Source organism: Amblyomma americanum, chromosome 5 (assembly GCF_052857255.1).
Source record: "Amblyomma americanum isolate KBUSLIRL-KWMA chromosome 5, ASM5285725v1, whole genome shotgun sequence".
Classification (NCBI taxonomy): Eukaryota; Metazoa; Arthropoda; class Arachnida; order Ixodida; family Ixodidae; genus Amblyomma; species Amblyomma americanum.
This window is the reverse complement of record NC_135501.1, coordinates 72,481,414-72,494,629: the sequence shown is the minus strand read 5'-3', so window position 1 is coordinate 72,494,629 and position 13,216 is coordinate 72,481,414. Positions and strand designations below refer to the sequence as shown.

Genomic DNA, 13,216 nt, shown 5'->3' with positions numbered 1-13,216 from the left:
CACCATTCAAGCGTGCTAGGATAATCTTGCTAGCGCCAGCGTTCTGTGCGACAGGTGTCCAGCAATATCTCTTAAGCGGTGCTGATAAGCAGGAAAAGTTGATTGGGAGAATCAACAGAGAGCCAAAGAGAAAGCACCGTCGCAACGTGCAGCTTAAAGCCGCAGGAGAAGAACACTAGAATTTAGGCAAGAACCGTTCTTTGATATCCCACCAAGAAGCGAGGAGCGGCCCAAAGCATTGCCAAACAGGAAAAAAGAAACGTATGTGCACGCTGTTCTGAACACACTACTTACAACCGGGCAAAACACATTTAGCGACTGCGGCAAGAAGAATCTTTATGCAGTCATGCCTATATTTTGGCCGGTCCTGGAATACAGTTATTTCTGGCCACTTCCGTGCATTGCGAGATAGAATACAATTTATTCACAATACTGTCCACAAAATGTTGCATTTTCTCCGAAGGAAAGAGTGCATTACTGGTACTCATAGCATCTTAAAATGGTTCCTCACATGAAAAGCCGCGACCCCTTTCTTTATGCCTACGAATCCAGAAAATTGACACAAAGGCTTAAAATAGGGTGCGAAATTTTCTTTTTGTCTCTATTTTGTAGGACATGTATAATACTCGTCTCTGTGTGCCCGCCTTTCAAATTCCTTCACAAACCGCCGGTGTTCTTGGCAATCTTCTTATCACCGAAGCAAACGCAGATATAGCCACCGAGGTCGTAGCTTGGTTGTTTCTCCTTGCTGTCACCCACGTACACGCAGTGGCATCCCTTCGGGCGATCCATCGTCCTAATTGGACTGTGGGTGACCCCCACGTCGTCCCTCTTTGCTAGCGTCACTGCATGGAGGGTAAACGGCCATTCATATACTAAGCCTGTAGATTCCACTGCGGCATCGCACTGGTCACAACGCGTCAGTTTTAGTTTCTCTTGCTTGATTTCAATAATAATACACGCATAATGGTGGGAATTAGAACATATTCTTTTAGGAAAAATGACAGCATATTGCAATCAAGGCTTTCACTGCTTACCATATTTTTTGCGATTAAAATGACCACTTGTTGCGCGTGCACAGATAAAAAGCAAAAGGTATGGAACACATACTTTGATCCTCATAGCGTGCAAAGGCGGACCCACCATGCCACTTCTAATTTAAATAGCGGGGGTGATTCTTTGCGTACTTCGCCTGCTCAGGTTTCATAAGTTTTGCCACCAACGCGACAGTAAAACATTTGCGGCGCAAATCGTAGAAACCCTGCGAATGGTATCCATTACAAAGTCCTCCTCAGTATCATCGTGAATATTATTTAGTTTATATTAGGTTAAGCAGATTTGTGTTCATGACAATAGCTTACAGCATTTTCGTAAAATCCAACGAGTGTCATACTTCTATTGATGATTCAGCGCTTTTAAAGATATAAAAAAAGGTGATGAGTAATGAAATCACGGAGCAGGATGCCTCATGATCAGTATATTAACACTCAGACCCTGCGCATTTTAGGATTCGAGCCTATATCTGATACGTCAAGCATCGTGATCAGCCTTGATTGGCTGTCTCCTTGATTGGATTGCAGGCGCATTCTGCATAATCCCCTGTTAAAACGAATTTCAGATGACTAGCGTTAGCGAGGGTTAACACATTAAAATTCTATTTCTCATAGCAAGTAAATTGTGGTTTCAGCAGCTATAATATTAATAAAGAAGGCTTGTTCATAGAAGGATATACATTAATATAAGAATGGGAGAGTAGAAAAAATGCAGGCGTGAGCTTATGCCTAGACAGATGTGAGATATCCCGACATCCGCCAATGGGAGCGATCTGACAGCTGAAATTTTATGACGCAGTATGATAACGTCCTTGTTCCAACGAACATATGCGTTCTCAAACGGCAATGGGGAGATCCAGGGCGAGTTTCTCAGAGTATATCCCCTACGTTACTATCTGGCTAATGGGCACACACTGGTCTGAATATGTAACTAAATAATAGCGCATTTAAAGCTAACGTCGTGGCACTTTGTAATCGCAGTCTTGTTTAATAGATTCGATCGGGTGCTGTGGAAAATTTTCTTGCTTATATACGCCATTTCTTTAGCCGTGACTTTTTTGTCGTCATCTCTAATGTCTTTTATAAAATAAAGCAAACCTGCAAAATTAAACTTTACTGCCTTCTCGACGAGGCTGCTGAACTATAATTCATGCCATTTTCAGCACAGCGCGCAAGTATCTAAGGCTTCTCTAGTGAGATCCTTCTGTATTTGCACGTATAAGACCTACTGTCGGTTTGAGGACTGAAAATGGGCAGGCGCTCACCAAAGACGGCGACTGCTAAACAGCACAGAAGAAAAGCGACGGCGATGCCGCCGATGACGTAATAGTTCCTCTTAGACCTTGGCTGCTCATTGAGCGGTGCTTCCCTACGATGAGTAATAAGAGGAGAGAAAAATATCAGATACATGATTTATTCCAATACACTTTATTGCGAGGCGTTATCTTTCTATTTCTATCGCATCCCAGTTTCTTTAGGCACAGTGCGCTTACATACTGAGTGACGTATTTTCATAATTTTTGTAAATTTGCATCGCCCTAGTGCTTCTGGAATTCAAAGCTTCCTACTGATTGCATATTTATTTTTTATTATTTTCAATGCCAAGGTTGTTTAACAAAGTTCAAAGTCAATTTTGAATAATTAAATAAAAGAGTAAAATTCGTGTGCAAGGCTTCTAATCCCGCAAAATCCTTGATGCCCGCGCTGAAAAAGAGTGAAAATTCCATTTAGAAGTTTGTGCTTTGGCGCGCATACTAATGTTGACGGCTTGTGAATGCAGTAGAACTTTGCAATAACGACATTGAAAGGATCGGCCATTTTTTCAACATACCCAATGCTTCCCTGTAGCAGTAGGTGAGCTCGGTTGAGAATTTTGTATTTCACCGCGAGTACAGTCGTGGATAAAATTTTGCCGGAGGCGGGGGTTTGCGAAAAATAATTTATTTCTGCGCGATTAGCACTTGCGTTGCAGCACTTCTCTTCCTTGGAAAGTCTTGCAAAAAATGTGTACGCTATACAGAAGGGATTTACAATAGTCGCTTTCGGGTTAGTGAAACTTGTTTTACGCTTCAGTTTTCCGCCGTTTGGCGCTTGATTACCATTAAAGATTAAGCCACTTATAGCAAAACATTCACTGGGCGATAATATAAGTTTGTTGAATCCTCTTTAACTAAAGTATTACTTCGTGAGAACGAGATAAAAAATGTGTAACGTCTCGAGGAGACTCGAAAGGGAGTAAGTATTCAGTCATTATATTCTTTGTTTCATTATAATCCGCATCGTTTTAGCGAGGTTCGCCTGTATGTTTGAAAATCATGTGAGAAGTTGGGCAGATAAAAATATTATGCTATATCGTTTGTTCACCGCGAATTGACTATAAGCTCCATCTCGTGTTGTGAATAAATGCTAAGAGCCCTTCTGAAAGTGCGACCTGGAATACTTTTTCATATGTGGTGTTTTGGTACGATACGAGAAGGAAACATCTGCATTCGCATCAAAAGAAAAATCGCGTCTATAAGGTGGTGCAAGTGGTTAGCACGCAGATCTGACAGAGATCTGAAAGGGGTAGCCTGATGGAGATGTGCGTCCAATTCCCGTAAAGCACTGCTGGGCTTAAGGCCGTAGTAGTTTATTGCGACAACTCTAGAGCTTCTTCTAAGCCGCTTCACCTTTGAGCGTGATGTCCCTCTGTGTTCAAACCGGTTTGCGGGCGACCTGTGCCAGGTGGCCTTCCTTCGTGAATGCTGGGCTGCCTAGGTCACGTTACCTTGTTACGTAAACAGTATCTGCGTACCGGATGGTCAGCAAACTGCTACATCGTAGAAGGTGCCAGTTAAAATAACGATTGGTCGCGAGAGGTTTCTAGGAAAGAGACACCAGGGTCTCACAAGCCCCACCGGTGGCAGCACCTGCCGCTGCAGGACAGTGGTGCATCGCCTAACCGCTGCACTTCTGAGGCAGGAATGATATAGAGTAGTGAATGACCAATTTCGCATATACGGGCAATAACCAATTAACGCTAGCGCGTCATATATTTCAGAGGCAGCTTAAGTCTCTTTTCGCCGTTCTTAGTCTGAATCCTGCTTGGCCTTTATAACGATGCCTAGAAAGTCAACCGAAGCGCTAGCAAACCTAATTCGTAATTGGCCTAAACACGTTATATTGGCCGCCATTTATTTTATTTTTGTGCAAGCAGAAGTGCAATAATAAACAGACGCAATGCGGTGAAAAGCCGACCGATCTTCCGCCAACCTCAGGAAAGGCGGAATAAGGTAGGTGCAAATGGCGAGACGAGAGTTTCGAAGTTAGTAAATGCAAGCGAATTTATTCTTAAGACGTGTACGGAAGCAGATGAAGTGCGTTGAGATTTCTGCAACAAATAGCTCAAAATGCGCACGTGGGCGCTAAGTTTACGTATCTGGACTCCGAAATACAGAACATTAAAACAGCTTATTTCTGTTTTGGCCGTTTGTGTCTTGGCTATTTTATCCGGCCCTAACATCAAACTTCATGCGTAAATATGAGTACGGTGCCGAGCTTTCCTCCACCAGGACTGCTTTCCCTTAAATCATCAAAAAGCAGTGTTATAACGTGTTTCGTCTTCATCAATCAACCTCTCCGTCTTGATAATTGTACTTAACTTTTCACTAAATCTCTAATGTGTCTGCCAGGAAAAAAGTTCCTGTTAACTGTAGTATACTGTAGCAGTCCTGTACTATAATACTGTACTGTAATAGCAACTGTAGTATACGAAAAACCAGCCCTATTTCTGCACTTAAAGGGTAAAGCTGGGAAGCTCGCTTTGGGATTACGAGTGGTAAGGAGGCCGTAATCACAAACCCATAGCACAGAAGTCTGAAGTCAAGTCAACGTGGAAATTAAATAAAACCTACTAATTTATAAAATAAGACAACAATTTTGCTCCGCGAACTGAGCCCTATACAATAAGCGCAAATAGGACAATGTCAGCGTTAGACATCAGACGTCATCGTTAGAGTCCAAATAAACCATCATTACACTTAAGCGGAGGAAGCAGCCATAATGCTAGTCATTCTCTTCAGACGCCGACTAGCATCACATACAGAATCACGAACTCTAAAGTAGAATGTCGCACCACACCCAAGGGGACCTCATTTCCGTACGTAGTCAGCATCCTCAGATCAAACGCCAGCATCTCATCCAAGGGCAGTACCGATATGAAACCCTGGCCAAGAGTCTTTTCCTGGCAACCACTGTCCTCAAGCTGTTGGGCGGGGAAGCGCCACCCGGATAGCAGGAACAGACATTGACCAGAGTTAATCACCACAGCTAGAAATAGGCTTTCTCCTGTGGGAGCGACAAACGATTACATATTACTTGGTATAATCACCTCAGCTCCTTACGCAAAATACTTTACACAGTCTATCCAACATATCCCCTCATTTAAATGGCTTCCCTTCCATATTCTATGCGTTCTGTATAACATACCGCCTGTATGGGCAACTCACTCTAGCAGTGCGTCTATTCCCAACCTCGCTCCCGTCCAGTGGGAAGCTATTGTGGTGAGCCTGGGCCTGGATGACTACAGTAGGCTGAGGGACCTGTGAAGGCTGACGGTAGCCGCGAGAGGAACCCTCGACTGAAGATCTCTCTCAGGCGGGATGAATTTCTGTTTATTAGACCTAATTATTATTTCAATCGTTGCGTTTTGCTTATTCTTCAGAGGAGATTATAAATAATATTTTAATAGGATGTGCCAAGAAGTACAGAAGGCAAAAGCAACACGAATGTTACAGGAGCAACAATTTCTTCGGTCAAGTGAGAGCGAGCCGCCCTTGAATAGCAGGTAATCCAACTCAGTGAAAGGCAGAACACGGCAGTGGCTTCTATATCACCTATATGCTAACTTCGTCGGCGCCTGAAAGGACGGCGTTAAACGAAGGGGGCAGCTAAATACATCCATCAACAGTTATTTCCTCAACGGGATGGGTAGTGCTAGCGTTAATAACGTTGCTCAGAGGAATAGGTTGGTAAACAGCCCTGCCTTGATCGTCTGCTGCCCAAGCCGTTCTTGTGTTTCATCCTTTCTCACCTCCGTCTCTATTAATGTGCCATGGGGAACGGATGAGGTGTGAAATTCGCTTGATAATAAAAATGCATTTGGACAAGGAAGGCCTGCGTAGATACCGTATTGGGGGTAGAAATGTGAAGCCAGGAAGGATAAAAGCATGAGGGACCCAGCCAGCACACGTGTGTCCAAAGCCAGCAAAAAACTTACTTTTCAGCTTAAGGCGATGGCGTAAGCGGGAGGTGCTCCTAAGGAGACATAAGAAATTCTGCAACTATTCTACTCAGATTGCATCAACAGAAGACTGTCAGCTGCGTCCACAGAGCCAGGTTGTAAAAGAAGCACCTTCAGTCAGTCAGGTAACCCTGCCAGCCCACGTGTGTCCAAAGCCAGCAAAAACCGTACCTTTCGGCTTAAGGCGACGGTGGAAGTGGGAGGTGCTCCTAAAGAGACGTAAGAAATTCTGCAACTATTCGACTCAGATTGCATCAACAGAAGACCACCAGCTGCGCCAACAGAGCCAGGTTGCAAAAGAAACACCTTAAGTCAATCAGGTAACCCTGCCAGCCTACGTGTGTCCAAAACCAGCAAACACCGTACCTTTCGGCTTAAGGCGACGGCGGAAATGGGAGGTGCTCCTAAGGAGACGTAAGAAATTCTGCAACTATTCGACTCAGATTGCATCAACAGAAGACTGTCAGCTGCGTCCACAGAGCCAGGTTGCAAAAGAAACACCTTCAGTCAATCAGGTAAAAGGCTGTTGCGGCCCATAGATCAATGAAAATTCGACGCACCTAAGCGCCGATAAGGTAAGTATACCCGTCCTGTAGAAGCCACTACGGAATCCAAGAACAAGCTTGAGCTCACTGACGTGACACATAGGTGCGTGCTAATATCAGAACACAGAGAACTTTGTATAGCGTGCAAACGCTCGCTGTGATGTAATTTTTCCCACTGCAAAGGCGATGAAGCTTTAACTGAAGTTTTGACGCGTCTCCTTGGAATTCAGCTTGTGTGGAGGGAGCAGAAAAGCAATGTCAAAGGAGCTTTTGCTGAGAAGATTTCAGCGATCGGCGTTATTGTCCGTCTATTTGCTGCGAAGCGATGGCACCACGGCTGGTTCAATGACCAGTGAGCCTCGACCTTTTTCTTGCTCTTAGTCACAGCATTGTAAGCGTGATAATTTTCCTCTTCTTTCAATTACGTTTTGCACCGCTTAGTTGGCATATTTAAGCCAGTTATGCACAGTGGTTTGCTACAAGGGTTATAGCAAAATCTATTTGATTTATCACAGGAACGTGGTCACAGCCTCTAAGAACATAAAGTAAAAAATATTGATGACGGGCAATTGTGCAAAACTTACTCTTCTTCAGCCATCTGCAAAAGAAACAATTAGCCACACTACTCTGATATAAAATGGGATTGTGTCACAAGTAATATGTTCACGCAAGAAAATAAAACGACATATCTCAAAGCATTTAGCAATAAGATAAATTTGACTACTCAAAAATGAACTTATTTATTGCAGTTAACTAATAGTAGGTTTGTAGCAGTAAAACCATACGCTCCACATAATTTAAAGACGAACGCCATAACCCGCCGCGATGGTTCAGTTGTTAAGGCGCTTCTCAACTGAGCAGCAGAAGCCTCGCTCAAACCCGCCGCGGAGGCAGCGTTTCGATGCAGGCGAAACGCAAAAGGCGCCCTTGTGCTGTGCGATGTCAGTGCACGTTATATAATCCCAGGTGGTCGAAATTATTCCGGAGCCTTGAACTACGCCACCTCTTTCTTCATTTCTTCTTTCACTCCCTCCTTTATCCTTTCCCTTACGGCGCGGTTCAGGTGTCCAACGATATATGAGACAGATACTGCGCCATTTCCTTTCCTCAAAACCAACACCAATGTCATGCGTTCACTGGCAATTTGTTTAGGAAAATGTAAAAACTCCGATTGTTTTTTTTTTCGACAGTGTGCCTGCTGGCATAAGCTTTCTGCATTTATAGGTACACAATCGACTCGCAAAGAAAGTCCAGTAACATCCGGTGGTGCGGCCCAAAAATCCATTTTGCCACATCTGCATGGTGTACAGCCTGGGGGCAGCCTGAACCGGAGCAGGCGTGTCTGGCGCATAGCACGCAAATATTGATTTACGCAGGTGAAACAGAATTGACGCAGCGTAGAAAAGTAACGTTAAAACAAAACAAAAGCAAGGTATGCATACATTTCCCGCTTACCTTAGCTGCAATGTCAACTGCAATGTATGTGCAGTGTTCTCGAACTTCGACTTCCTCGGTTATGTTCTTTCATACAAATCAAGTATCCTGGCTGGCCACAACGTGTTCATCTAAGAACATGTTCTTAAACTCAGGATACTATACTAACGCATTTTGCTTTTTACGATCTTTCGCAACCTGATAAAAAATAATTTAGTAGAGGGAAAGGAAAATCTTCATCTTGGCCTAAAATCAGTCGATAGTAGCGAAGTGCTGAGGAGTGACGAAAGAAATTATGTTCTTCTTCTTCTTACTGCCGAGTCAAATTAGTATTGACTCAAACATGAGCACGAAATTTTTAGGAGAGTCCGCATACCTCTCGGGATATTGCGACTTTTTGCGAGATGTATTGCCTCATAGACCCAATGAAGAGTGTAACGATTTAAACAAAGGTCTTGCTTTGATTCGCCGGAGTTCATGTCTTTCTACACGTGTATCTGATGAACAATATGAATTCTGCTCTCCATAGTTCTAGCTATTAGCGTCAAAGTTGTGGGCAAAGGAGAAGTATTGTAGCAGCTTTTGTCGTGTTTACGGCTAGAGAGCCTCCGCGATCACCGAACCATACCGTGCGAACAGGCGATGTCTCGCGCTATTTCTGCCAGTATCCCCATGGACATGCCGTCGGAAACAGGCAGCACTAAACACGTTGAAACGCTTCTCAAGATAATTCCCGAAGCTACTGCTTTGCACAGAATCCTGGGAATGAGCAGCAGCAACACGCAGCAGTTGCGATAAAGCCACCAGCAGCTACATGGCACATCAGCTGCTCCGCGTTGCGGGATGAGTATGCATGAAGTCGAGGCGTACATCAGTCTCTGAAACCTGCCCGTAATAGGAGGACGGAGCCAGGATAATAGAGCGGGTTTAACAGGCAGTGAACGCTGCCGGGACGCTGGCGGCAAACGTGCCGCAAGAGAAGACGCTGATATTCGCGTCACAAATTTCTTGTGCTATCAAGCAACCACTGGATGAATGCTAAAACAGAAATAGAGCCATCGCACATCATGCCAGCAGCGGCATTCGAAACAAATTCATTTTCGCAAACACTCAAGATGGACAAGCTAGCGCCTATCATTTGCGTTACCCCAAGTGTAAGCCCAGCCTGGTTAGTTCTACAACCCTTGCTCACTGCTTTCATCAGCTCGCTGCTTTGTCCAAGCCATCCGTTGACCTTGTTCTCTATTGAACTAGTAACGGGTATTCATTAAATACCGCTTTGTGTCGCACTTTCGGTTACATGCGCGTATATGGTTTAGAAGAAAACCACGAATTCAGTTTTGGATTAATTCCCATACTACGTGTGATTAAGGATCCAGGGTTAAGTTTTTAAAAGATTGCGAATTGGTCGCAGTTTTGTAGTGTATATATTTAGCGCAACTAAGTTCCTGTGTGCTTTGACTAAACTCGAAATTCCAAGAAAGAATTTCTGGTAGTGCTGATGGGAGATCCAGGAACGTGTAGATCGGTTGAAAACTTGATGATATACAGACGGCTTGACGTTGTTTCCGTCGCATCTCCGCTCTGTTCATTAAAACTTTATGAAGCAAAGGAGCTAATAGATCAACCTCAACTTCAACTTTCAGCTAGAGGAATACCCCCATGCAAGCAATTTTATTTCACAATTGCCGAAATGGCGTGGTAGAACACTATCCAATCATATGTAGATGAGCTTGAAACTCTGAAGAAACTTTCAAGAAGTGGATCTTATCCAGCACAAAAAAAACTTTATATAAGTCAGCAATAAAATTCCAATCAGGAAGGTTGTCAGGGACAGAGACACGATCTCGCCATTGGTATGGTTAATGGTATAGTCAAAATCAAAAGGGAGAAATGGGCTTAGGCTCGGCACGCAGTGCGAAGACAAGATAACCGCTGGTCCTTAAGAGTAACGGAGTGGAATCCAAGAGAACGAAAGCGCAGCAGGGGCGACTGAAGGCTGAGTGGTCGGATGAGATTAAGAAGTTTGCATGCATTTGGTGGGCGCAGCAGGCAGAGGAAAGGGTTAATTGGAGAGGAATGGGAGAGGCCTTTTTCCTGCAATGCGTAAAGTCAGCCTGGTGGTGATGATGATGGTTATTCGGATTTGATCTTTCTCTAGTTTGAATACATAGGTCACGGAGAGTCGCACACCACTGCTTCCGCAATGGTGCAGCACTTCAGAACTGCACCCCCGTCCTGAGATGCGCGCGGCAACTGGTGGAGCTTGTCCGACCCAAGTTGCTTTTCCCGAGCAACCTCTCGCGAACAATCCTTCAAATAACAGCCACCTCTACGGCGGATAGTTTACTGACATTCTTGTTAACAAGTTGTAGTGACGCCACAAGGTCCCGTGACCTAGGTGCCCAACCTAGGTTGCTTTTACGGCAGTTGCCGATCTGCGCCACACTGCGCAACCATATTTTTCGCTCACAGCGCCGACACCGGTGTTTCTGTTTAAAGGGGCCTTTAAAGCTAGCGCGTAAAAATGTCCACAATTTATAATCCTGAACAGATACTTTTTCACGTGCGTTCCGGTTGACCTGGCTGTGGAAACCTGCAAGCTTCGTTTGAACGAGGACTCGTCTCTTGAAGAGCGCACACCTTTCGACGTACCCGACCTATGTAAGCTTCTTTCCTTTTGCCTTGCCAACACATATTTCTCGTACGGTGGCAGTTACTATCGACAGACCTTCGGCACAGCCATGGGAGCATCAATTTCCGTGACGGCGGCTAACCTCACAATGGAAGCCATCGAGACGAAAGCCCTAGAAACATTCGAGCCACGCCCTAAATTATTCGTCAGGCACGTGGATGATTGTTTTTGCATCTTAAAGAAACAACACGTCCAACGGTTCTTAAACCACCTCAACGGCATAGAAGCCTCAATCAAGTTCACTGTGGAAGAGGAGGCGAATGGCTGCATCTCTTTTCTGGACACCCGTGTGACGCGAAAACCCACGAGCCTGGAGTTCACCGTGTACAGAAAGCCTACGCACACAGGCCGTTATCTTGACTTTTATTCTGTCCACCCGATGGCACACAAGCGCTCTGTCGTCTGCTCTTTAGTCGAAAGAGCAATAAACACGTGCTCGAACGAGCAGTCCCTGAAGGAAGAGCTAAAGACTGTTGAAAGGGATTTGGCGAGAAATGGCTATCCAAGAAGTTTTGTGGCAAACACAAAAAAGAAACCACTGGAGCGACCGCCACCTTCTGACGTCGCCAATGCTTTTAAGCCAAAACGCGCATCCATCCCCTACATGCCACATATCAGTGAAGCACTTGGTCGGGTATTCCGAAAGTACGGCGTGCAAGTTGCCCACGTTCCAACAAGCAAGCTTAGAAACGAGCTCGTCAATGTGAAAGACCCGCTTCCCCCTGACAGATATCCTGGGGTCGTGTACAAGATTCCGTGTGAAGATTGCGACCGGAATTATATCGGGGAATCCGGAAACTGGTGCAGACGGATCCAGCAGCACAAAAATGACGTGGCGAAAGGACGCAGTGCTGCTAACGCTCTGGCCGAACACGTGCAAGAGACTGGACATGTCATCAATTGGGACGGGGCACGTGTGCTTGCCAGAGAACGAATCCCTTCTAGACGCCTGTATCTAGAGTCCTTGATGATACAAACCACTCCCGGTACACTAAATCGGACGCAAGAAAATCTGCCTGCTGACTACGCAAGATCATTACGACGCATTTTTGAATAAGATATAAACGCATGCTTTTGCCTGGTTTCACCCATTGTGAACAAGGAAGCCGTAGGGCTTCCGAAACGTCATTACGTTTCTTTAAAATTTTGACTTGGTCAGTGACCCTATGTTTTTATTATGAATACTTATTAAAAACTCATGCGATACAGAGCGGTAGCAGTGGAGTTACAGAACAGTAGACTAGTGACGTTTTCATAGAAGGTGAGTTGTTTTTTTTCCATGCGATACATACTTGTGTGCTTACTTTTTTTTGAAGACTTGGCTATATATTACGCTGACGTTAATACTACAGGTAGTGAACATTCGTTTGTTTCCGATTTACGCTTGTTTGTTGCATTTTCACGCGTATATAGGAAAGAGATATTTCTCAATGGCTTCCTCGCCCTTGTTCCGGTATTACACAGTGCTGCTGCGTGATGTTGCGCACCAAGAGTGGTAATAGCCAGATGCATGATGTGTTGCCCAGATGGACTTCAAGACCAAACGAATGCCCGTTGGACATGTTATCTAGTAGATACTGACCATGTGCTCATAAAGCTACGTTTATTTCATATCCTCCTCGTGATTTTCGTGAACGCCTATGAATTGTTGGGTGCCGTTTTGCAAATTTAATCCTACAAAAAGCCCAACGTTTTTTGTGAGCTCCCCCGAACTTACACCAACACGGTCTCAGCAATCCACAACCTGAATTTTTTCGGGCAGTCCAAGCCCTTCTATACGTTTGTCAAGAATGCCGCACAGTTAGAGATTTGTATTTGTGAACTTGTCTCCAAACGTCTTTCAAGTGATGTGCAGCCACTTCTACCTCAGGTGTGCAACATATGTTGCACAGTTGCACAGTGCTCTGTAAAATGCATTTAATGTTTCACGGACGCTTCTATCCTGGAAAGTCATGCTGTTATAAACAACGCGAGTTTCATTAATTCTCTCTGAATAGAAAAGGCTTTTACGGGGCCTAAATTATTTCCGCAAAGGCATTTCGTCTCGCCACCTTTTACAGACCTCGACAATGCTGGAAATCAATATTTGGTGTGTAATGTGCTGAAGGCTTTTATCTATGAAAAAAAAGTGAAAGTACGTGCGGTTTGCAAAATAATAAAGGACTTGCCATTAGCATGCGTACAGAAAGCAGTGTCCGACCTGAAGACG

General features: G+C 44.6%; 1 protein-coding gene across 1 annotated transcript; it reads right to left on the bottom strand.

Annotated features, from left to right (window-relative positions):
* Positions 1-582: 582 nt before the first annotated feature.
* On the bottom strand, positions 583-8,413 carry LOC144134792 (uncharacterized). Its single transcript, XM_077667625.1, has 4 exons — positions 8,334-8,413; positions 7,463-7,476; positions 2,318-2,421; positions 583-845 (listed from the first exon to the last, which is right to left on the bottom strand). The coding sequence occupies exons 2-4, from the start codon at positions 7,474-7,476 to the stop codon at positions 658-660; spliced, it is 306 nt and encodes a 101-aa protein (XP_077523751.1). The 5' UTR covers positions 8,334-8,413; the 3' UTR covers positions 583-657.
* Positions 8,414-13,216: the final 4,803 nt, after the last annotated feature.